Here is a 27,024-nt window from a genome sequence, read left to right as displayed (position 1 = left end):
CCCATTCCTTTCATATGTTACCGGAACACGAGCAGGCTAGACGTGTAGAATTCCGCAACAATTCCTTTATTCAGCTCCTTCATCAGCATCAGTTAGTGGTTAACACTACTAATTGTTGGGTGTGTGGGTTGATGCCACATACTACGGATAAGGGAATTCCATATCTGGTGTTACCGTATAGTTCCCAAGGGTCTGCTCGAGCATTCCAAACAATGTTTCGAAGCGCACTGGGTTTCCACCCCATTCGAGAACCACGTTCCCCCTACTCTGGTCCTACCTCGTATCAAAAACCTTTGTCGATAGCAATAGAGGATTTAGATAGTGATATCTATGATCCTTCGCTTATTCCCGAAGAAGAGATACAGGCCTATAGGGTCCTAAGTAGAGGTGAATATAGTGCGTTCACTAGCGAAAAGCAGCTTAAAAGCTCGCCTCCGATATGGGTCGTACCCCACACTGGTAATTTTTGTCTTATGGGTCGTGGCCGAAGATCACAAGCCCGACTTGGAGCAAGTGCTTGCACTGAAAATTACATTCTGCCTATGTTCTCGTCCCCTGTGTTTCTGGCTGCCAAGGGTACATACTTTATCTGTTATGATCGTGCATACACATGGTTGCCCGCTGACTTTATGGGCTCATGTTTTATTGCAAATCTGTTGCCTCCGACGTTTACCGTAGATGCCGATTATCATAAGACTAGAGTTGTGCGAGGCGTAATTAGCGAAGAGGATACTGCCGGTCAAGAGGCAGGAGACTTTTTCAAGGGTTTCCTCCCGTTTTGGGGACCTATGGTTAATAGTAGGAACCTGAGACAGTTGACTCGAGTGGTAGAATCGACAGCTAATATTACTGCCAGTGCCCTTGGTAATATCACCACTGAACTTCAGGCGGAGAGACTTATGACGTTGCAAAACCGTATGGTTTTAGATGTCATCTTAGCAGATCGAGGTGGGGTATGTAAGGTGATCCATTCGAGCTGCTGCATTTTCATTCCAGATAATGCTCCTACTGTCTATCAAGCCATCTCGAGGTTGCATAAGATCTCCGAATCCATACACGTGGATGTAGGGGATTGGACGCTACTTGGATGGTTTTGGGGCCTGATGTCGACTTGGGGTTGGAAGATTCTGATGATCATCGGAGTCGTTGTAGTGTTCCTGTTCACGTGTTGCCTTTGTGTGCAGTGTGGTCCTGCCTTATGTGGCCTCTGTGCTACAACGTGTATAAGACAACCACCTGTTACCAAGGGGACTCGGTTGGACAGAGCTATGCTACAGCAACATCTCTATGGTTTGATGAATATCGAATATGATTCCGACTAGTGCTTGCCTACATGAGGGCAAAAGGAGCGTCTGAGGTTCCGTGACAATTGTAAGTGGTGTTTTCGACTCGCACGAATATAGTCGAGTCTAGTATCTATGAACCGCAAATGACGAGTTTAGTAAGTGTGCGCAGTTTCGCTGTGCTAACTTAAACCGTTCGTTTGTTATGTGGGTTTTTCATCTGTACCCACGGGTTCCATCTTAGATACGGCATCCATTTTGTCTCTTGCCCTCAAGTAGTCAGCGAACGGACGTTGTCCGCTTCGCGACCCTGGGACTCCCAAGATATTTGCGGAAGACACATGTTCTTTGTAAGTGTGTTTATGACGAGGGGGATGCTACTGTAAGGCAGATGGCGCCGCTCGAGGCTCATCTTGCCGCACGGACTTATTGTCTCAGCCGTGCATCTCATTAGGCACGTCCCTTTGATGCCTGTATCTCGTGTTTCCCGATACCTCCCCTTTTACACCCTTTCCGATCTCCCCACTGTCTCCCTCTTCCTCTGCACCTGTCTTTGTTCCTATTTCGATCTATTTTACTGCTGATTGGAATTTGCTAATGGTGGGAAGATGGGTTTTTACAGTTGGGAACCGCCAAATGTTTCCGCACTTATGTTCCGGACCTCATGTGTATCAAAGTGACCAAAGCGACCCCTCTGGGGGATAATGGTGAGAACCGGGTTGTAAACTTTTGTGTGCCATGTTGTCCTATGGGTAAAAACTGTATAAAAGGAGCGATCCACAGAACCAATTTGAAGCAGTCTCCCCAAGTTGCACGTGGTGTACTTGTCGTGACTTCTGTGTTCCCTGCAGCAAATAAACCTTGAATCTTTGACGCCGAAGGAAGTGTCCCGTGTCTCTGTGATTCGTACGCCGGAGCAGGTTACCCACGAAGGTTTCAGGTGTTGTGCCCTGGCACCGCTGGGTCTTAAAGAACCCAGTCCTTCAAACGGAAATACAGCAGATTTTATAGCATCAGTTTTTGATACACCATCAAGTGACAACCCCGCAGTTGGTCGAAACACGGCAAGTAAGGAAGCAATTCCCTCAGCAGCACTTCTGTTAACGCTCCACACAACACACCACAACTCCCACTTGCACCATCACAGTTGAGAAACAAAGCATCAGAACTGCATTCATTATCTATGAAGACGCACGGTACAAGACCAGAGTGTCTATTAGGATTACTATCCATGCGGTCTACAAGAGTGACTGAAACTCTGCTTTAACTATGTTCTTTCAAGAGAGCCCAAAGAGACAATAGCCTGGAGGGGCCTCACTCCCAACTCCCTTTTTGGTAGCATTGGTGAGTCTGCAAGGCGTGGTCCATCCATGTGAAGATCAAGTGGTGAATGCAACTTGTAATCAATGTAGCATTGGGAGCATTGGTGAGTCTGCAAGACATGGTCCAATCATGTGAAGATCAAGTGGTGAATGCAACTTGTAATCAATGTAGCATTGGTAGCATTGGAGAGTAGGCAAGGCGTGGTCTAATCATGTGAAGATCAAGTGGTGAATGCAACTTTTAATCAATGTAGCATTGGTGAGTCTGCAAGGCGTGGTCCAATCATGTGAAGATCAAGTGGCGAATGCAACTTGTAATCAATGTAGCATTGGTAGCTTTGGTGAGTCTGCAAGGCGTGGTCCAATCATGTGAAGATCAAGTGGTGAATGCAACTTGTAACCAATGTAGCATTGGTAGCTTTGGTGAGTCTGCAAGGCGTGGTCCAATCATGTGAAGATCAAGTGGCGAATGCAACTTGTAATCAATGTAGCATTGGTAGCTTTGGTGAGTCTGCAAGGCGTGGTCCAATCATGTGAAGATCAAGTGGTGAATGCAACTTGTAATCAATGTAGCATTGGTAGCATTGGAGAGTAGGCAAGGCGTGGTCTAATCATGTGAAGATCAAGTGGTGAATGCAACTTTTAATCAATGTAGCATTGGTGAGTCTGCAAGGCGTGGTCCAATCATGTGAAGATCAAGTGGTGAATGCAACTTGTAATCAATGTAGCATTGGTAGCATTGGTGAGTCTGCAAGGCGTGGTCCAATCATGTGAAGATCAAGTGGTAAATGCAACTTGTAATCAATGTAGCATCGGTAGCATTGATAAGTCTGCAAGGCGTGGTCCAATCATGTGAAGATCAAGTGGTGAATGCAACTTGTAATCAATGAAGCATCGGTAGCATTGGTGAGTCTGCAAGGCGTGGTCCAATCATATGAAGATCAAGTGGTGAATGCAACTTGTAATCAATGTAGCATTGGTAGCATTTGTGAGTCTGCAAGGCGTGGTCCAATCATGTGAAGATCAAGTGGCAAATGCAACTTGTAACCAATGTAGCATTGGTAGCTTTGGCGAGTCTGCAAGGCGTGGTCCAATCATGTGAAGATCAAGTGGCGAATGCAACTTGTAATCAATGTAGCATTGGTAGCTTTGGTGAGTCTGCAAGGCGTGGTCCAATCATGTGAAGATCAAGTGGTGAATGCAACTTGTAATCAATGTAGCATTGGTAGCATTGGTGAGTCTGCAAGGCGTGGTCCAATCATGTGAAGATCAAGTGGTGAATGCAACTTGTAATCAATGAAGCATTGGTAGCATTGGTGAGTCTGCAAGGCGTGGTCCAATCATGTGAAGATCAAGTGGTGAATGCAACTTGTAATCAATGTAGCATTGGTAGCATTGGTGAGTCTGCAAGGCGTGGTCCAATCATGTGAAGATCAAGTGTGAATGCAACTTGTAATCAATGTAGCATTGGTAGCATTGGTGAGTCTGCAAAACGTGGTCCAATCATGTGAAGTTCAAGTGGTGAATGCAACTTGTAATTAATGTAGCATTGGTAGTATTGGTGAGTCTGCAAGGCGTGGTCCAATCATGTGAAGATCAAGTGGTGAATGCAACTTGTAATCAATGAAGCATCTGTAGCATTTGTGAGTCTGCAAGGCGTGGTCCAATCATGTGAAGGTCAAGTGGTGAATGCAACTTGTAATCAATGTAGCATTGGTAGCATTGGTGAGTCTGCAAGGCGTGGTCCAATCATGTGAAGATCAAGTGGTAAATGCAACTTGTAATCAATGTAGCATTGGTAGCTATGGTGAGTCTGCAAGGCGTGGTCCAATCATGTGAAGGTTAAGTGGTGAATGCAACTAGTAACCAATGTAGCATTGGTAGCAATGGTGAGTCTGCAAGGCGTGGTCCAATCATGTGAAGATCAAGTGGCGAATGCAACTTGTAACCAATGTAGCATTGTTAGCTTTGGTGAGTCTGCAAGGACTTCCTTCAGATGTATCTTTGCGTAATGAGTCGAAGGACCCCTGTGATCTTATAATTTGGAGACTTAGGGGTCGATTAGGATCGCGGACGGACTTGAGTCCTTCCGCGACCCCAGAGTATGAGGGAACGTCCGCAGGGGCTGCGGCGTTCCCTCATGTGCGATTAGGATGTGACCGCCGACCCTGGCGGTCACATCCTGGATATTTAACATTGCGGCGGGTGCTGCTTCAAGCAGCACCCGCCGCAATGTTAAAAGTGCATGTTTTACATTTACATGCACAAAGCGGCAGGCACCGCGCGGTGCCTGCCGCATTGTGCATGTAAATGCTGGGGGGTACCATAGGTACCCCCCATGTGCACCCCCCACCCACCAACACCCTGGGGGCCCGCAACGGGCCCCCAAAATCAAAAGTACACATGCTTTTCCACGGCGGAAAAACCGCAGCGGAAAAGCATGTTTACTAATGCTTCCTAATTTGGCTGGCGGTGTCTGATAGACACTGCCAGCCAAATGAGAGCTTTTCCGCCGCGGTTGTAATCCGACCGCGGCGGAAAAGCAGCGGACAGAAACCAAGACCCACCAGCCATCGTAATGCGGCGGTGGGTCTTTGGTGAGTCCGCAGAGGATTTTCCGCCTCCTCCGGGCCGGAGGTGGCTTCCGCCGGCCCGGAGGAGGCGGAAAATCCTCCATCCTAATCGGCCCCTTAATGTTAGATCCTTGACTAAACATCATTCCGATATTTGTGATCTTATTACCGAGGAGGACCCGGATATTTTCTTTATGACCGAAACATGGCTACAGGATGAAGCCACGGCTATAGTGAACCTTGCTGTTCCTTCGGAATACTCCATCTACACCCATAATCGTGTTTCTAGGGGTGGGGGTATTGCCATGGTAGTTAAGTCATGCTTTCCCTGTACCTGGAAGGTTTTGAAGGTGGATGGATGTGAGTGTGCACATTTTAGCATAATGGTTAATCACCATTTTTCTTTTTCGGGACTTCTGATTTATAGACCTCCCGGAAATGACTCTGCTTTCAGGAAGGCTCTCCCAGAATTGGTGAGTTCTCTTGCTGTAAGTTCTGCTAATTTTAACGTCCTTGGAGATCTTAATCTCCATTTTGACCTTTGCCATACTCCAGCTATTAGCAGTATTCTTACAGACCTGGAGGCATTACAGCTTAGCCAGTTGGTAATCCACCCTACGCATGTGGGCGGACATATTTTGGACCCCATATTTACAAATCTAATAGGAGCTAAGGTGTCGCGACCTACCCCTCTAGCATGGTCCCATCATTTTCTTGTCAAATTACATCTCACGAGCAAGGACCCCCTCTTTAAACCTTTAGAGAAAGCGGCTTTGAAACGCCCCTGGAGGAAATTAAAGGTTGTAGATTTTCATCGTTTTCTTGATGAAAATCCGCTTGGTCCTCTTACGGATGTGGAACGTGGCTACGATCTATTTTGTGATTGGATTACTCGGGCTCTGGATCTTCTGTTCCCTGCCACTTGGAGTAAATGTCGCGCTCATGAGCCTAGCCCATGGTACGACAGTACCTTATTGCCTCTGAGAAAAGCTTGCGAACAAGCGGAAAGATGCTGGTGTAAAACCTATGAGGCTGAGAAGAAAGTATTCTATCTCGCTAAAATTAAAATCTATCATAGAGCCGTCTGCAGAGCCCGTGCGGCCTACTACGCTCAAGAGTTTAAAAATTGCTCCAACCCTTCGAAGCTGATTTTTAAAGTTCTTAAAGATCTTACTGCTAGGAGAGCCCCAGCAGCTGAAGTCCGCTCTGTGGCTCATTGTGAAGATCTAGCGGCTTTCATCTTGAAAAGATACAGACCATCTATCGCTCCTTCCCTAGTTCCTCTTCATTGAGCGAGACCTGGAGGCCTAGCTGTACCACTGATGTGGTCCTTTCGATCCTTCCTGACATGTCCGGAGAAGTATTTGACAGCTTGGCAAATAAGGTCAAATCTGGATCCCCTGCTGACCCACTTAGACCGGCACAGCTGAGAGAATCTTCTACCCGTTGCTTGCCTCATGTGCACCATCTTATCAATCTATCTCTCTCTTCAGGCATAGTTCCATCCAAATGGAAACAGGCCTATGTCACTCCCATACTGAAGAAACCCACACTGGACCCCCTCAAATTAGAGAATTATCGACCTATTTCTCCTCTTCCATGGGCCGCGAAGGTCGCTGAGGCCCATGTGAATAACATCTTATCTGAACATCTGCAGAGGGCCAGTATCTTGGATTCTTTCCAGAACGGGTTTCGTGCTGGCCACAGCACCGAGACAGCTTTGCTCTCGATGACGGAGTATCTCCGGACAGTGGTGGATTCTGGTCAAACTGCGGCACTGGTGCTACTTGACCTCAGTGCCGCGTTTGACACAGTCTCCCACACGATACTGTTGCAACGGCTGGGAGATGCAGGTGTAGCTGGCATAGCCCTTGACTGGTTCCGGTCTTTTCTGGTAGACCGTTCATTCAGGGTTGCGACTCTGCCTTTTGAGTCTAAACCTTACCCCCTAGAACTGGAAGTGCCTCAGGGATCGGCATTGAGTCCCACACTATTTAACTTGTATGTGCAGCCGCTGGCTGTGGTCGCCAAGCGTTGGGATATGACTGTCGTTTCCTATGCTGAAGACACGCAGCTGGTGGTTGCTCTTAGTGGGAACTCCGATCTCGATGCCCCTAGGTTTCGAAACGGTCTTTTGGCAGTGGCTGGCTGGATGACAGCTAACTGTCTTCAGCTTAATGCCAAGAAAACAGAGGTCCTGATTGTGGGCAAGCAGAGCAACCTCTGGGGTGATAATTGGTGGCCCCCAGAGTTAGGTGTTACTCCTATTCCGGTCTTGGAGGTTAAAAACCTAGGTGTCTGGCTAGACCCTGGCCTTACTTTTTGTGGTCACACAAAAAAGGTTGCAGCGACCTGCTTTGGGATTTTACGTGGTTTGAGGCCCGTATTAAAATTCTTCGATGCCCCTACTAGACAGGTGATTATTCAGGCAACCATCTTATCCCGGCTTGATTATGCCAGCTCTCTCCTGTTAGGGGCCACTCAAGCGGAAATTGCCCGGTTACAGCGTGCCCAGAACGCTGCGGCCAGGGCCTTGGTAGGTCTACCGAGGTTCTGTTCTGCTAAGGGAACCATTTGTGCACTCCACTGGCTTCCGGTGGCGCAAAGGATTGACTTTAAGACCTTATGTCTCTCCTTTAGGATCCTCAAGGTGTCCTCTCCTCGGATTCTCGAGAATCTCCTTACTCCCTATGTTCCTTCTCGATCCTTAACTCCTTCGACGCTCATGACGAGCTCAGCTCGTCATGATGTACACCTCCATACACTCATGACGAGCTGAGCTCGTCATGAACTTATGGAAGAACCAAAAGGTCAGCACAGGAGGAAAATAACACTAGCATCAATGGTGTTAAGGTCTTCTGGCCAAAATCTGGTTGCTGTCCCACGGTTTAGGCTCTGCAGAGTAGGTGGGCGATCCTTCCGTGTTTTAGCTGCTAAACCTTGGAATTCACTTCCATCTTATATTCGTGCACTTGATGATCTGTGTGTGTTCAGGAGGGTTATTAAAACTTTCTTGTTCCCCCCCGCTCCTTAGTAATCTGTTCTTTTGGCCCTTTGATGTTTTGCTGTGTTGTGTTTCTTCTGCCTTTCCTAAGCGCCGGGACGCCCCTTTGCTGGGGCAGCCGTGCGCTATAGAAGTTTTTTTAACATAACATAACATAACATTTCCTTTTCCACTGGAGTGAATGGGTGCTTTGCGTTCTGTTCGTTGTATTGTAAATGAAAACCGTAGAAAACAAGCATTTTCAATGCAATAGGTCTCACAATTGCGAGAGTTTAACCTATTGGCATTGTAAATGGCAATGCCTTTTATTTAACGTTTTAAAAACCAACACATAAATAAAAGATATTGCCATTTACAATGCCAATGGCTCAAACTCTAACAACTGCGAGACCTATTGCATTGCAAATGTTTGTTCCTACCTTGATTCCTTTCTACTCCAAGGACACCTCCATCATGGGGACTTACCAATAATAAACTGGTTATGTTCTCTGCTACCTCATGAAAACCAGCTCCTTTTACTATTGAGATTTCCCAAGCTCTGTCAAATGTCAGTCTCCCCTTGAGATTAAACGTTTTTTTAACCCTTTAGTGATCCAGTCGCTCCTTGGATTCAAATTGCCATTTTTGGAAATTCAGACCCAACCCCCTCTTTTCAAAGACCTAGGGGCCGATCAGGATTGCGGTTTTTCCGCATCCTCGGGGCCGGCGGAAGCCACCGCCGGCCCCGAGGATGCGGAAAAACCGCAGCGGACTGACCAAGGACCCACCGCCACATTAGGATGGCTGGTGGGTCCTGGTTTCCGTCCGCAGCTTTTCCGCCGCGGTTGGCTTACAACCGCGGCGGAAAAGCTCTAATATGGTGACGGTGTCTCTCAGACACCGTCCACCATATTAGGATGGGCAGTGAATTATGCTTTTCCGTGGCGCGTTTCCCGCCGTGGAAAAGCATACGGAACTTCACTGCGGGGGCCCGTTGCGGGCCCCCTAGGTGAAGGGAGGGTGGGGGGTGCACATGGGGGGTACCTATGGTACCCCCCTGCATTTGCATGCAGAAAGCGGCAGGCACCGCACGGTGCCTGCCTCTTTCTGCATGCAAAAGCAATGCGTGCATTTTTAACATTGCCGCGGGTGCAGCTTGAAGCTGCACCCGCCGCAATGTTAAAAATAGAGGATGTGACCGCCAGGGTGGCGGTCACATCCTAATTGCACAGGAGGGAACTCCGCATGCCATGCGGAGGTTCCCTCCTGCTCTGGGGTCGCGGACGGACGCAAGTCCGTCCGCGATCCTGATCGGCCCCAATGTGTCTACCAGGGGCCACTATGGCTGTTATTTGGAATGGGAGCTTAGGGTCATGCTTGATTAGTCTATCCTCCTTGGGGATGGATACACATGTTTCCGCCAGGGTGCTCAGTGACACGCAGTGAAATAAAATGAACTTTCCTGTGAAATTTGTCTGCATTCAGATGTAACTGATGCTCTTAATCGTGTCTGTATCACTGGTCTTTTTTTTTTTTTTTTTTTACTTCTCAGGGATCTGCAGAATTCTTTTTTTACAGATCTGGTCTGTTGCCAGCATACAGGTTTAATGTTTCTTAATCTCTTTTCTAAAACAAAAGTATGTAGAATTTCTCGGTATTATTTTCCTTGACTAAAACAAACCCTTTCATACTGATGTCCAAAGTAAAGTCTTCTTACTCGACCATTCCCCGCACAATCGTGTTCATATTAACGTGTGCTTGGTAAATAGTAACTTCTTAAAATGATTACCGTGCACTCCCTCAGCCTTATTGCAAGTATTCAAAATCAGGCGGCTCTCCCTCGAGGGTGCACCTGCAGGGCAGCTTAAAAAGCAAGCACTTGAGAAATGATTTACTTTCAGATTGGAAACTGAATTATTTCTCTGAAAAGGCACTTGAAACGACTCAAGATGCCAGCCTTGCCTGCATTATACTCTTTTAGGTTTAATCTGAATGGTGCCGTGCCCAAACTCAATGAGGGGAAACCGAAGGAGCCTCTCCAACATTCGAACTATTAAAGCAACCTCAACACAAGAATACAACCAAAACATACAAAAAGCTCTCAGGAATGGATTTATTTTTCTGGTCCTCATTGGTACTTTGTAGCCCGGGCTTGTACTGGTGGGACTGCATGCTGTCCCGTGTGTGACCCCACTTCACACGAAAAAAGTTATGCCCCATGTAGAATTGGTACAGGAAACCATTGCCCGCAGTGCTGCCACTTGAGCGGTTGTGCAGTTATTTATAGAGGGAAATTCTCCCGCGTTTTCCACGAGTTTCTGAGCATTGTGAATGGCCCACAACACAGAATTCCATAATCATCCTCTAATTGCATTTTCCAAGGAATTCTCTCCCCATTCTGGGGCAGAGGCTGTGCTCACAGAAGAAAGTGGCATTTTGCCATTGTGAATGCAGACATGGAGGAGTCCAGTTCTCCGCAGGCCTCCACCGTGCTCACTTTGCAGAAGAATAAGTGACGGAACCCAAAGATCTGCTCTGAAGCCTGCATCCAGCACCGGCATGCTGATACCAAGGCTGCGTAGCCTGGACTCCACCTCATGCCTCTTGAATCCTAGAATCCCACCTCATACCTCTTGAATTGACTACTAGACACTCACTGCCCCCTTATCTAAATCTTGCAGGTTCCTTCTTTCTCCCTTTGTCCCGGTTTGACCGTCTTTCTCGTTCTCCTTCTTTCCCCTTTGTGCGTATTCCCTCTCTTGATCGCAGGAAGTTTCCAATGAGGTTAAATAAGTGTGAGTTCCCAGAAATGAGCGCCGGTGGGCCCCACCGGCAGCCACCACCTCAAATTAAGTACAGGTCCTTCATCCCTCCATTCACAGACATTTGGTAGGAGTCTTAAAATGGAATCCCGTTCATGAGCAAACAGTGCTTAATTTGATCTGGTGATTGCAGATGGAGTCCACTTCACTCTTACTTTTCCTCATCAGACTTTGATACAGACCAAGAAACAGAAAAACACATAAGGGGGAAAGAAAGAGAAAGACAAAGATGGAAAAAGTGAGAAAGGGGAGAGAAGTTGGCCTAATGGCTAGGGCGGCAGACCTCGAATCTGGGGAACTGGGTTTGAGTCTCGGCAATGATGCTGAACATCCTGTGATTCTGGGCAACTCACTTAATCTCCCTGTGCCTAACAAAAATGAATGTGTACTCATGTAATGCAACTGGTGCTATGTAAAATTGATAAATGTAAATTGATACTTGTATAGCGCACTACTCACCCGCAAGAGTCTCCAGGCGCTTGTACAAATACCGCTGTGGAACCCATCCTGGCTTTCCCTGTGAGGTGTCCACTCCTGGGCACCCCCAAGGTGGAGGCCAGGCATCCTTAGCGTTGTGGGGGCCATTGTGGAGATTAAGCAAGCTATTGCCCAGAGTTGCAGAGTGGGACTCCATGATTGGAATAGGCACCGAGGCGAGAATTATCAGGTCCGTGGAATTTTGAGCCCAAGACCCGCCAAGGCAGGGAATTGAACCCTGGTCCCGGGCTAGACCTCTGCATCAGGGTCTGCCGCTCTAATCATTGAGCCACTCTGATACCTGATTCTGGTCAAGTTTGCGCTATATAAAACTCTGTAACAAAAAAAGGCAGGGAAGAAAGAAAAGGGTGAGATAAAGCGGAAAGGAGTGTCTGTCTGGTGATGGATTAAAGAGGCATGAGGGAGAATCAAAACCATGCGGCCTTGGTATTTAGGACTCTGACATTTGGTAGCACCAGCACAGATGTCTGGGTATTTGGAAATAACATTTGGCAAAGATAATAAGTCTGAGTTGCATTTTGAGTTATAAGCCAGAATCATTGGCTTTGCCAATGTTTATAAACTAGTAACAGGATGACAAGGATTCACTGAAGCCAGTTAAACAGCAGTAGTGGCCACCATTGGAGTTAATATTAGAAAATCAACACCCAGTGGGATGATATTTTTGTAAACGATATTTACGGATAAAATATTTCTTACAGGCAATATTTTTGCTAGCGATATGCTGGGATACAACCTGCTAAACAGCAATGTTAATGTTAATGTTATCAATTGTTTTATAACCCGCTCTATTACTCGCGAGTATCCTGGCGCGAAGCGTGGAATGAAGGTGAGCAGAAAGGAGGGCTAATGGGAAGGTTTAATCAGTAATAGAAAACAGATGAGTTTTTAAACCTTTCTTAAAGCAAGAGATGGTCTGGGCTGCCCGCAGGTGAAGAGGTAGTGCGTTCCATGCTCTAGCAACTGTCACCGAGATAGACTGGCCTCCCAGCCTGGTGAACTTAAATCTGGGCACAGCCATCCTGCATTGATTAGCTGATCGAAGATAGAGATTGGGGACATAGAGAGAAAAGCGTTTTCTCAAGTAAAATGGCCCAAGCTGATGGATCGCTCGAAAGGAAAGGACCAAAGCTTTCAAAGTAATTCGATGTGCCACCGGAAGCCAATGTAGGCTACGCAGGTGAGGGCGAGCACTGGAGCTCCTAGGCAGATTAAACAAGAGTCTTACAACCGCGTTCGGAATCACCTGGAGCCGTTTGATCAAATAGGAAGGCAGGCCACAAAACAGGGCGTTCGCATAATCCAGCCTAGAGAGAATGAGGGCACGCGCCACAGTCTCTTTGGCCTCTCTTGGCAGAAGAGGAAAAAATCTGCGTAAAGCTTTGAGAGTTCCAAAGCAGGCCCCAGTAAGTCTTTTAATATGATCTTCAAATTTCAGATCATTTCCGAACCAAACCCCCAAGTTCTTAGCAGGACCTTCCATAGATTTGGGGCAGGGAACGTCAGGAGGCCACAAAAGATTTTTAAAATTGTCGGGGAAAAAAACATAAAAAAGGACCTCAGACTTATCTTCATTGCACTTTAGTTCGGCAAGCGCTAGGCATGGGCGGAAAATCCGTTCCGCTCGCGGATTTTGCGGATTTTCGGGAAATCCGCAATCCGCGAGATTTGCGAATCTCCCGCAAAATCCGCAAATCCGCGAGCAGCGGATTTTGCTCGCACTGCTCGCACTGTTCGCGTGAGTTCGCGTGAGTTCGCGCCCCGCGAATAAGTGCAAAATTGCAGAAATACGATTTTAGCAAAACTGAAAGTAACTACTTACCAGGTTCAAAAGTTCAGGCTCATCATTAGTAGCCATTTCCTGTAGTGCTTCCTGAGGGGCCCCTCCAGAGTTCAGTTGCCAGTTGAAACTATTATGTGACCCTGCTCTGAACCTCAGGATAGTTACACATATGCCACAAAGGTCCTGAATTACAGCTAAGGGAGACAAGCAGGAGCCAGGCTGGAAGTTAAAATCCATTAATCAGCCCCTAATTCATTATTGTCAGTTGGGGCAGGGCAGGTGTTGTAACTAATTTTGCAACAATGAAAGCACTTAGCAAGTGCAAAAGATCACTAATCAGGGCGCACTAAGGAAGCAGGTGCCAGCTAAAAAAATATTCTGTGACACATTAATCAGCCCCAAATTAATTCAGGTCACTTGAGGCAGGGAAGGTGTGATTTGCTTTGCCGAAAATAATGTACACTGGACAACCAGAGGGTGTGGTGATGAAACAGAGGGTGGCATGGGTGGGCCAGAGGGTGGCATGAGTAGTCAGAGAGTGGCAGTGGTGACAGAGAGTGGCAGTGATGAAGAAGAGTGTCCCAAACAGGCTGGACACGTAGAAACAACAAGTTCGCGAAACTTGCGACCCGACAGGTAAGTTCGCAATTTGCGAAAGTGTACAAAACCCTCGCGAACTGGCAGAAACACGGGCGAACACAAAAAAAAAAAATTCGCGGGAATTCGCGGATTTTGCGGATTGCGAATCCGCAAATCCGCAAAATTCGCGAACGCGAGATCTGCAAAATTCGCTCATGCTTAGCGCTAACCACCGAAAGACAGATGAAAGGCAGTGCTGAACAGCCGATGTGTCCAAATTGTCCCTTGGCCAGGTGAACAAAAGTTGGGTGTCATCGGCGTAGGCCATAATTTTAGCCCCCAAATGTTCGGCCAGGTAGATCAATGGAGTCAAGTAAACATTAAAAAGAAGGGGACTAAGTGTAGAACCCTGCGGGACTCCAGTTGTAGTTTTCTAGGGCAGGAGGCGTATGGCGGCAGCCACACTTGTTGCGTCCTGTCATCTAAAAATGACGTCAGCCAATCCAAAACAGTTCAGGTGATGCCAATAGCAGACAGCCTGGCAAGGAGAAGCCCATGGAGCACCGTATCAAAGGCGGCAGAGAGGTCTAATAAAATCAGAACAGCTCTGCTGCCTCCATCAAGGCACTCCCAAATCGCTTCTGAGATCTCCACCAGGGCAGTCTCAGTGCTATAGGCTGCCCGAAACCCTGATTGAGCAGGGTGAAGGGCGTGAGATGACTCAACAAAGTAGTCCAGTTGGCGAAAAACCGTTTTTTCGCAGACTTTAGCCAGAGCCGGCCGCAGGGATATTGGCCAGTAACTTGAGGGGGGAGCAGGATCCATCCTGGCCTTTTATAGGAGCGGCAATAGTTTGGCCTGCTTCCAGTTGGTCTGGACCGTCGCAGTGGAAAGGGAGAGGTTCACAATCTGGGTAACCTCATTGCACACAGTATCCGCCACCCCACCGAGCACCCTGGCTGGGCACGGATCGGTAGGTGACCCGGACTTCAGGGATTTAAGGATTGTCAAGATGTCTGATTCAAAAGAGGGGGGAAAAAGCCATAAGCTGATCGGCAGGTCTAGGCTCAGGAAGAGAGGGAAACGATGGTATGGCCCTGTGGGAGTCACAAACAGCTGCCAAGTCCTCCTGGATTTTGGCAATTTTATCTATAAAAAAAGAGGATAGCTCTTCGCACCATTGTTCAGAAGCGGGCAGCAGAGGTTGCGCAGCCCAGGGGGGATAGAAAACTCTGAACGATAGAGAAAATTTCTTTATTATTATTATTTGCTTTTTCAATCCTTCCAGCGAAGTAGCTCGTCTTTGCTGTCCTAATCGCAGCATAGTAATCCTTCTGAGCAACTCACAGGGCGGTTTTCGCCTCCTGCAGATACGCTTGCCTCCACCCCCGCTCATGTTTCTTACAGCCTAATTTCAGTTCCCTGAGAGCGTGTGTAAACCATGGTTTAGAGGGAGAAAAACGCATCCTATGGATGCGTCCCTGGTTAACAGAGACAGCTGCCCCCTGTTCCACCCATTTATTGAAATTGCTGACAGCCTCACCCACCTTCGAAGCCATCCGAGGACGGTCTCGGGATAGGGAGTCAGCCAGAGTGACTAGGTTAATCCTCAGAGGGTAAGCAGTTGAGAGGGTATCCCCTGCCCCCAGGGGTCTTTCCAGACACCAGGAGAATCTTATCAACTCGTGGTCTGACCACGTCACTCTCTCAGGGTGCGATATCAGGATATCGAAATTGGAGCATACTAAGTCTGGTGCAGACTTAAATACTAGTGCAACAATGCACCAGCGGCAAGATGAAAAGAAGCTGCACAGTATGCACAAAGGAACAGCAGCTATGTTAGAGATCAGCTGAAATGGTCCCATGAGGCACGCAGGAAGTCTGGCAAAATCATGCCTTTTGTTGCTGACCCCATCAGACTTTACCAACTTGAGGTCAGGCTAACCTGAACTGAAAAGAAACATGCTACTGGTATGTCATAGCAAAGTCAGCTACATCAGGGACGGCTTTAGCACTGGTGGCATCCGGTGCAACAATCATTTTTGGCGCCCCTCATCCCCCATGACCACTTCTTCGGATTCCCTCACTACCACCTGGCAAAAGTGCTCCTCATCTCTCCATAGCCCTTCTCTCACATGCATTTCATTTGTTTTAAAGCACTGGTAAAGGCTGGCTTTACCAATTCACTCAGCTATCCGCATAAAACACAGATCTGTTCTTTGCAACAGGCATATTAACCCTCTGCGCTACTGTATGACCGAGTCAAAACCGCCTCTAGACAAAACTCTTCTCTCTCTCTCTCTCTCTCTCTCTCTCTCTCTCTCTCTCTTTAGCAGGAACTTCAATCACAAGAGTTATCTTGACATTTTTACTGCCGCGTTGAAAGCTGGGCACACAAGGAACTCTGCATCAGGTGTTTTTAAATCATAAATGATTGCTAACACAGCACCCCGTGAGGTCAGTGCCCCTCCTTCAGGTCAGCGCCCAGTGCAGCTGCACAGGCCGCTCTGCCCTAAAGGCGGCTCTGAGCGCCACACTCGAGCACTGACAAAATGACCAGAAAAACAGCTACTGCAGCGAACAGAAAACGAATGCTCTAACATATAAAACGCATGTGTGAGATAAATGATTGAATGTGACAAAAAAGTGTGCTGGTTACCTGCAGTTTTAAGATGTAAATAGTACATCATGTACCCAATGAAATAACTGGAGGAGAAAAATAGTGCAAATAACATTGAGACCAAATTACTTCTTCGGACTGAGGAAAGATGTGTTTGACAATGTTTGAAGTTGAAGGGTGCTGAAGCAAGCAAGTCACTTTTAGAAGGGGGCTGACCAAGAGCACAGTCAGTATTCATTGAACACAGTAGATCTGGCGATGGCTTTGCCAGACCAAAAAAACAAAGTACATGCTATGTTGGACAACATTTTATGCCTTTGCACACACATTCACCCGTGGTTATGGCAACTCGCTCTTGGCCAGAAATTGTTTGTACTCGTGGTGAGCACCTAGAGAGGCCGCCATCTCTGGTGTGCTTTACAAGTGTTTTATTCATTCATTCATTCATCAGGAACCAGAATCGCCTTTGCAGTACTTGGATGATCATCAACACGTTGTTGATTTGACACCAGCGGCAAATGTATGTAGCAAGTGGCTATCGCCTTCATTATATATCGAATGGCAAAGTACTCTCATTGACAAGGGTACCTTTGTGTTCTTCACACACTTCACACAACCTTTGTCCACCCACTTCCTCGGTCCACTGGAAGAGGATACCCAAGGCACACAGACTCAAATGGTCTCCCATGGTAACTGTATCCTTGTGGGCCTTCAACAGGTTCATTCTCTGAGCGAGGGACCTGGGTGGATTATTTTCCCTTCACACTAATAGATAAGAAGAGCTGAAACCCCCAAGCCAGAGCGAGAGGAAACTTACTGCCACGCTTTGGTTCTTTCCCGGCAGCACCTCTGCCACGTACTTCTCAATCCCAGCAGTTCTGAGCTGCAGTGTCTCACAGTGATCCACAATTTTATTCTGGAAATAAAAAAGAGAGATAATGTTAGGGGGCACAATGCATTTTTCCATTTATAATCAGAGCTTAAATGCCATTTTAGGTTCCTGGAACAAAGCCATAAAATCTCTGCAGCAAATCCCATACAATGACCATAGGATCTCTGGAGCAAATTTCAATGGCCTTGCATGCACTGTAATGCCTTGAACATCAATTACTACACCCAAAACATTGTGCACATCTTCTGATAATATGAGGGGGGGGGGTCTGTTCTTTTACATTTGTTCTCATTGGGAAATCCACTGTCAATATTTTTGAGGCGGGCAATGAGCATGAAATGCATCCCAAACCTCAGAGGCATTCATTCCTAAGGCTTGGGGGCATCAACATTGCCCAGGCGCACTGGGTTATCCACTACATTCAAGGACAATTTCAAACATCAAATGCATCACAGATCACTTAGGGCCTCTTCTGCTTTCCAGAACCTTGGAAGTGATCTATTGCTTTAAAAAAATCCAGGTAAACATCAACTGCTTTCCAGAACCCTGTTAAGCTACCACTGCTTTCTCAAACACTGGAGGGCACACGCGACCAACCAAAACACAGACTATCCACTAGGACTTTGAGTTCCAGACCTGCAAGCAATACACATGGTTCCCAAAACACCAGTGGCAACCAATGGCTAAACCTGTGGGGGAAGTGGAAGGGGTGCAGGGGCATGTCCTTTCTGACAAGACATTTGCAGACATAAACTGTTCCCAGAATCCGCTGTTTCCCAAACCACTGGGGACATCCACAGCTAACAGGAGGCAGAGGGAAGGAACTGCGTGGGGAGAGGAGTATACTCACAAGACCCCTCCAGGACATAAACTGTATCCCATAGTCCTATGTTTCCCAAAAGAGAGGGCAGATCCACTGCTGCCCACTCTTTTGGTAAGCAGTATTTTTCCACCAGGACAAAACACAGGGGCACTCCCCTGCATCATACAATGATGGGGGCTCGCACTGCCTTCCGGAATCCCATCGGCTGTTCTGTGCATCCCACCCACATATGGGAGTCCACTACTTTTTAAAGCTCCAGATGTATGCACTGCTCTCCAGGTCCTGGTGGTACCCACATAATCCTACCCCTGGTGAGCCATAACTCTTGATAGTTGCACCCTGCCAAAAATACATAAAGAGTCTGCTTACGTTCCTGGCAGACCAAGAGTTGCAGATGTAAATTATATATTGAATTCCCTTTCTAACTTGCATAGTCTTCCTACAACCCTTCACTCACAAAATGAAGAGCTACATGGAAGAAACCATAGTAGCCACTCCAGCAAAAGGAAGAATGCTATTTCACAATCGGGGATCATTCAGAGGTTGGCGGAGGGGGGCATCTGTCATAAAATGTTGGATGCTATGTCTGCCATTCTAGTGCTTCCCATCCCTTTTAGAGGTGGAGGATCTACTGGGTTTCTGCTGGTGGAGTCTCAGCCAGCTTTGCTGGTGGAAACCCTTACCCAGGGCTCTGTCCTTTACAGAGAAAGCTTTGTGGTGTTTTTTGTATTTCTGAACAAACTCCTCCTTTAGAAGTTTGCTTCAGAAAAAAAACAAATCTGAATGGCGCAAACAACCTCACAACCAATTGGCATTCTCCTCTGCCATCAGTACATTCACTGTAATGGTGAATGCACCGGAAGGCATTGAAATCCCTACCATTCAAGCAGGAATCTTTAAGCGTGGAGGTGGTTCTCTGACAAGTGGGGCAGAGTCTTGGACTGTGCCAACCTGGTGAGCTGCTGGAGCCCGGCCTCGGCCGACAGGGCAGGCCACTAGTCACAGTCTGAAAGAACACTTAATAATTGTAATAATTGTCTCTCATACACAAGGTTCCTTATCTATCTTTTGGTTTATCTGTGTTTACTTGATCATGTAACGAACATGGACAGTCAATCTTTGAGTTATTAAGGAAACATCTGCCCCATTAGAGTGGGTACACCACTTTTGATGGATTATTTATTTATTTTAAACACTTTGGATATATAATTATTTATTTTCATCCAAGTTCCCTCCAATGACTACATTTCAAAATGTAATTTTCAGTATTGTCACTGTGTTATAACTTTACAATCTACTGATATTCCTTTAATATACAGCATGCAATAAAATCAATGCACCTGAAACCAAAAAAGAACGTGTTTGTAATAAACTACAAATAAACTCTCTTTTCCATCTTAACATATATCTAACTTTTCACTCAGAGTTGGTGAGCTTTTTTAAAGAACAAGCATCTTGCGTCCTTCCAAACGCTCAAGTGACAGTAATCACGAATTGAGAATTTGGAGCAAATATCCAGGCACGAGAAATACTTATACCCTCTGAAAGGGCAATGGAACATGTCTGACTCACTATCTAGAGTGATGCAACTAGAAAGCGTCTACTGAAATTTACTCCCTACAAATAAACATAGCATCAGCTTTTTGGATCTTTACATTTTTGAGGAAGTATAGTCAAAGGACTATATGTAGAGTATTGGTGGGCAGAAACAGTCCCATAAGTCTGCCTTACTCGTGCCCTATCAAACTTGTGGTTCTCCTGCTCTCAATAGAGTCAGAAGAAGTGCAAAACTTATATCAGCAGACCCTCTGCTGGCTTTGCTAATGTAAAGTCTGACTTGGTAGACCCGAACGCCAAAGGGCCAGTGATGGTCATCCTACCCCCCCTAGATTTTCCATGCTAGCCGAGGTGGAGGCTCCTATCACAGCACAGATGGTCCCACAAGAAAGGCAGTGATATTTAATTAGGACAGACAGTCCTCCACCATGATGGCTAAGGTCAGACCCTTTGCCCTCCTAGAGGACCTGCGGTCCATCTACCAGGGTTTAAAGGCATATCCAGTGCGCAGGTGGATTTGGAACTCCAGCACTCTGATATTATAGTGCTCTGTAAGTTCGCCTTTTCTCGACACCACCAATCCCACCGATTTAATACCTTTTCATATTTAAAGGATATGTGCCATGAAGCCTTTATTGACATTTCATACTTTCGGCTAGTTCTTAAGAAGAAACCGAAACTGTTCACAACGGAAAGATCTGCTTGCAGAAACCCCAATGCACCATACTGAAAACTAGGGGTTAGCCAAAAACAATCCTCTCTAAAGCAAATAAATGAAAAAGATAGGACAACTGTGATCTCATGCAAATCTTTTGAGATGTGCATTAGATCACAGTTGTCCTATCTTTTCCATGGCAGGGCAGCCAGGGATGGTTACTTTAACTGTATTACCACTAATAGTCCTGCAACCGTTCTGATAAAAATGTGGATCAAACACCACTTAAGTGTGATTGGTCAGTAATATACGAATATCTCCATCAAACTATTTTCTTTTCAGAGAAATGAGAAAAGATGCAACAGTCCATGGTCAGAACTTGTGATAAAAGACCCCCAAGCCAACCAAAGCCATATTGATGCTGGAGCTCTCTCAGTTGTGCTGCATCTAACCTAAGAAACAATGTGGAAATCTTCACAATTATAAGTGGGCCACTTACCTTAAATAATATTTCAATGTATAGAAAATGCTACTTGTTCAGTAAAAAACGTTCTTGCCCCATAGGGCTGATTTAAAGGAAAGGGGACCCATGCCTTTTTGGTGTGACATCAACCATACTAACAAAGTAATCTTTTGCCTTTGAATAGGCCAGTTGTCTAGTAAACTCAAAGTGCTGAAACAAACCAAACCTTGTCATACAGAGAGGAGAAGTTAATTATTTAGGTGAATTCCATAATACACAAACTCAACGGCAATTGTGGTAATGACAGACTATAATCCAATAGTTTTCTGTTCTCTTATTTGATATGCACAGACCTCACAATCGGCATTTCTATACACCTATATTAGACCACCACGTAAAAACCCATGTAGGCATCACATATCTCCCCATGTCTGAAGTGCAATAGAAAGTATAAGATGCCCGTGTAACCACAGATGGGCCAATGAATCAATACAAAGATCTGTTCAGGGGCGGTGGGTGACATTTGAAAGTGGTGGGGCGCAAAGTGATTGCATACAGCACCGTAGCGAGCGAGCGCAGCGAGCTAGCCCGAACCCCAAAAGGGGGTTTTGGGGGTGTTACACCCTCCAAGAAAATTTTGAAGAAAAATCGTGCATTTCCAAGCAAATTTGAGAAAGCAGGAAGGTTAATAAAGCAATTGTGAAAGTTCAGATATTACATTAATAGATGGCATAACATTAATTATGGCATAACATAGGTAGCTGCTTATTCAGTATAACCACAAAGCTTCATACATTCCGTCCTATTACGCTCAGGTGCTGAATTCAGACTATTAGACTTTCATGAACATCTCAGCTCTAAGAGTAGAAGAAGTGTGTGTGTGGGGGGCTCTCTGTGTGTGTGTGGGGCTCTCTGTGTGTGGGGGGGGCTCTGTGTGTGTGTGGGTGGCTCTGTGTGTGTGTGGGTGGCTCTGTGTGTGTGCAGGTGGCTCTGTGTGTGTGTGTAGGTGGCTCTGTGTAGGTGGCTCTAATACTTTTTTCCCCAGAAATAAATCCTTACAGAAATATTGCACATTAACCGATATCTTAGTAAACAATCATGAATGCCATACAATTAGTAGTGTGCAGCACACATTTAGATCAATTTAACCAACGCATGACTTTAGCTAATAACAATGTAAAGACTTAGAATTTCCGACACTAAAACACAATGAATGGTCATCAACCCAAAATCCCAGAAATATTAAGTTCACATTAAAAAGACAAAAGGTGCCAAATTAACCAGTAGCATGCAACTCGTTTTGCTCAGGAAAAACATTATAAAGTGCAACATGTATAACAGCTTATCACAGTCACCCGGGGATCACTTAGTCAACCTTATTAACAGGTCAAATTTCCATCTCCCACTTGACCATGCCCAATCATCCTCATATCATCCTCATAATGCGAGCAGGTCTCTGGTAATCAACACGGTCCCTCATAAGTTAAAAGCATAACAAAGAGGATTACAAATAACAACAATAACTTAGCATTATTATTGTTGGTCAGAATTAGGCGTGGTGCTTTAGTTTAAGTATTTTATTGCTTTGGCTACAGTATGTTACTACTTTGCCCCTCCCTACACAATCTAAGCAGGTCCACCGGGGGAACATACATCTCAAGAATAGAGGTGTCCACGATACCATGGGGGCAGTTGCATCGCACAAGCAGTGTTTGCCTTTAAATCAGTATACTTGTGGGGGAGTTCTAGCCTATAGAGGCTTCCTCGGAGCAGTTTTATGCTTATAAACCACTAAACCACAGCACTCCATGCACATTACAGGGCGGAACAACTCCAGAGACACCACTTTCAGCCGTGTTACGTGGGGTCCCCTCGTCGGAATCATTCTGTGCAGGGGGATCCGGCTGTTTCGCTCTGGGGAAGCCCATCTTTTCAAATGGCAAGTAACTGTCTGCACCAATTGCTTCAATCAACCACCTGCGTGCTCCGGCAATGCTCCACTTCTCAGACCCAGGCGGCACCTGAACACGCGGTCAAATCCAAAAGGACAAAAACAACACTGGCCAAGAATTAACTCCGGACCTCACCAGTAGTTCGCATGACAGGCTTGATCCCACACAGCCGCAGCTGAGACACAGGCAGAGGGTATGCACACACAGGCGCCGCCGAGTCACACAAAAGGGCCTGCAGGCACACTCCAATGGTGACCATGTTCTCTCCTCTTCGTCCAGCCGTTAATAATTAATGCCACCCCGCTTCACAGGCAATCAGCACTATTCCCATTACTCCTGTGTCACGGCAAGTGTCATGGAAAAGCACCTCTCATGTCTGGCTGATTATTCGGGAAATCAATAATCTCACACCGAGCCCTCCATAAGCAGCACTACGGGTTCGCGCCTATGCCTCCCCTATCTGGGTCCCAGGCAGCGCGATTGTGTTGAGTCATCCCCGCCATCTTGTGACCTCACATCCACTCACCAGACTCCTTCTCCTGCGATTCCTGCCGCTGCAACAGTCACACGGTTCCGTACCAGGCACTGCTGCTCGCAGGACCGCATCAGATTTGCCACAGTTCTCTCTCGGCCACTGGTGTCTGTGGTTCCGACTCTGGTGCCGAGAGTTGGGCGTCTTCTTTGGCCTCTGGCCTTTCACCCGCGGGGCGCCGAAATGCTCAACGTGCTCCTGAGCTTCGGCGCCGTGCACAGTCTAATATTTTCCGCTCTGCTGATGCAGGCTATGTTCCGCTGCCCTTTCAGAATATTTCTGGGGGGCTTCGGCCTTAACTAGCAGGTTCAACAAAGAGCTGTTCTATACCACGTCCGCGATGTTTGACGGTTAACCACACCTCCCGTCGATGTTTGCAGCTCCTTAATAGGAGATTTTATTTCACAAGTGGAGTGCGCAATCTTGAGAAACAAACATGCATGACCTGCTACTATCAGCAGGAGGGATCAATTTCTGACTATAGAGGTACTAATATCCCAAACCACAGATATCAGAGTCTAATGCCTTGTGAATAGATTTAGACAGAATTATCCAAAGGGAAACACGTATCCTCAGACTCGCATTCCTCTGCATTAGCAAGTTGGCTAGCTGCTCCTGAGACGAATGCCAGGCCACCCCCACGCGCGGCATCCAATGGGATGCTGCGCTGGTGGACCAGCCAATCCTGGCGCTGCATGCAGCGCCAGGATTGGCTAGGGGGGCACATTTGCTGCTCGCCCTGTCGCCCTTGGGAAACACGGGCTGTGGCAGGCAAACAGCACGGTGAAGCACCCCTGGGTCCCACTGGGGAACTTACAGTGCTCATGCTTGAGAAAGTTGCCAACTTTCTCAAGCATGCGCACTGTAAGTTCCCCAGCGGGACTGCGCACTGTGGTCTGCTGCAGCCTGAGTATGTGGACTGTCACTCAAGCTGCAGCAGGCCACCCCCCTGCGCAATTCAGCGCAATGTATTTTATTTAGAGATACGGCCGGCGGCCGCAATGCGGGTCCATGGTGGCTGGTGGGGCTACGCCCCTATGCCCCAATGGACGCACCGCGTAAGAGGTCTCTTAATCCCTGAAGCCATTGCTTTTATAACAGAAGCAATTCCAAATACTGTTTGATGACTAGCAAAAGTATGACTGTTAACAATGATCTCTTCATAAGAGAACAAGCATGTTCCTCTTTAATCATATGATGAAGTTATCTTGAGTTAGTGCAATATGTGGTACATATCATGATGTCAGAAGAACACCCCCCTCTGTTCAATGCTCCTTTCCATTTGGTTTTCTTTGAGTAAAGCCATTATACACTTTCGGCCCTCCCAAACGTACTGCATTGTGTATTCCATAATACGCTATTGGAAAGCTCAATTGCCCTTAAAAGCCAGTAGCATGCTTTATATCACATCCCCGTGATCATAAATAAAGTCACTGCTTGGTGCCTGTTAATCATTAAACAGCACATTTACCTGCCATCTCTGGTTTAATTTGTACAGCACTGTCTGAAATACTTAGTCCTTTGTGGCAAACCCAGCTCCTAAATGTGGGGGCGAGGGGGCGCACGGTCTGTGTGTGATGTCTTTGTTGTGCATATTTGTAGCAGTGAGAATGTTAGTTTTGATATTTTCCCAGATGATCCCCTGTGCTTTACTAAACTGCATAATAGGTAAGATGTTCTATTTTCTAGTAATTCTGATTTGGTTGGAAATGTGCTATTGTTTAGACCATCAAGAGGCATAGTGTCAAGGCTTAATATTCGGCATCTAATCATACGATGGTGAAGCATCGAGGCAACTCTTCACTAAGCTATCCTCAAGGTTAAGAAAGTATCTTAAACACTATTCTCTGATAATTATACACACTGAAGGGAATTTAAAAGACGATGAATAAAACTCTATTTCCTCCATTGGAGAGCATGAAAATCGTGCTCAATGTGTGAAAAGTGAATTTCATTGCATTTATTACAATGTTTACATTTAGAGTAAAGGAGTATACTATTACTGAACCACAACATGCCGTAAAACTACTCCCCTGCACTGAATTGCCATGCCTACTAGCACCAGTAAAAAGCTGGTGCTAACTTTGCACCCCTAGAATGCATAAAACATGCATAAACAGAGTGTTACACAACATTTCAATCTAAATTTGTGGTATTGTTATGATTACTGCTTATGGTAACGCAATTATTGGAAACATGGTACCATTTCGAAATTTACTGAGTGAGGGCCTGAGACTTTATTGCTGGCATCAGGAGTGCATGAGCAAACTTGACGTAGAAAATCTGCCTTATCTGTGTGGTCACTCCAGTTTTCACCTTTTGCTGAACCCTACATTTCTGCTGACTTAAAAAAACGATGTGCACTTTACCCCTTCTAACCAGAAATAAAGTGCCTGTGTTCCCCTTTTTTACATATTCACATTTACATACTCTTAATTGGTATGTTTAACTTACCTACAAATCCCTTGTACAATGTACAAAATGTAACTAGGACCTGGAAGATTAATGTTACTAGTGGACTGCAGCCCCTGCTGTGCTATCCAAGTGACAGTGTAAACATGACTTCAGGCCTACCATGGCAGCTTGACAATAGCATTTCAACCTGTCAAAATAAACCCTTTTGAAAGGGGAAAACGTCATTTTAAATAATAGGTCACCGCTATATTGGCACTGTAACCCAGAAGGCTGGGTGCATTGTATTTAAAAGTAGGACATGTAGAAATGTAATGTTAACGTGTCCTTACAGCGACTAGCACCCAAAATATATTTTCCCTGTGGCAGGCCTAGCTGTTTGTTGTAGAAAATGGTACAAATTAAAATACTAATACTATCTTTCGGGAATGGGACCAGCTAGAAAAAAGAATTAAACAGCTATTCTAGAGTACTATACAAAGAATATTACAGATCAGAAACGGTTAGTGTATATTGTTTTCATCACTGATGTTACCTGACATAAATCAGTCCCTTGTGGCAGGGGCTTAATCTAGTCCCCTCAGTTCATGTTATTTAGATTTATTTGATGCAGCAATCCATTGTGAAATTGTAAGGATGCGTCTCCAAACGTTGCAGGGTGCACATCATGTTGTGTTAACCCATTGTAGAGCCATATATAGAGCATTGACTATTTGTAATACTATCGCTAATATAAAGCATGCCTAACAATTTAGAGTAATGTACCCTACTGTGTAGAGATGTATGCTCTCCTTTTAGCATAAGGAAAAGAAAATGCCCAGAGGGATCCAAGTAAAAAGATACTTTTACAATCTGAGCGATCGGAGTTTATCTTCCCACATAGGTATATGTGTTTTATTTAGAATCAGATTCCATAAATCCACCTTCTATGAAGAACCTTCAGGAAATAACATTGTATCTACCCTGATAAAATAGTCTTCTCTGCAGTAAATGCTTCATTCTCATTGCAGGGCAGGATTGGGGCAGAATAAAAGAACCAAGCATCTCAGCTCACTAATGTTACTTTTGTGTACAAACAAGGAACATCCTAATTCTACATCAATGCAAAGAATACGACATTATTAACTAGTACAGACATAACTGATTAAGGCAAGCCAGAAATCCTCCTTTTGCCATAATTGTATTGAAACCATTATACGTATCATGAGTTTGTCGATCGTACAAGCATGATTACCACATTTTTGGTGGTTTGTATAGGTGTTGGCCACCAGAGTT

The 27,024-nt window shown here is 45.9% G+C and overlaps 1 protein-coding gene across 1 annotated transcript in view; it reads right to left on the bottom strand.

The window, feature by feature from the left end:
* BSPRY (B-box and SPRY domain containing) overlaps positions 1-27,024 on the bottom strand; it is a 119,071-nt gene that overhangs the window by 81,904 nt on the left and 10,143 nt on the right. Inside the window, exon 2 of the mRNA XM_086921274.1 lies at positions 17,281-17,379. Within this exon, the coding sequence (XP_086777400.1) occupies positions 17,281-17,379 (99 nt within the window). The remainder of the gene's footprint in view (positions 1-17,280; positions 17,380-27,024) is intronic.

Source organism: Lissotriton vulgaris, chromosome 5 (genome assembly GCF_964263255.1).
Source record: "Lissotriton vulgaris chromosome 5, aLisVul1.2, whole genome shotgun sequence".
NCBI classification, from domain to species: Eukaryota; Metazoa; Chordata; class Amphibia; order Caudata; family Salamandridae; genus Lissotriton; species Lissotriton vulgaris.
The sequence above is the reverse complement of the archived record's forward strand: the minus strand, read 5'-3'. Positions and strand labels throughout refer to the sequence as shown.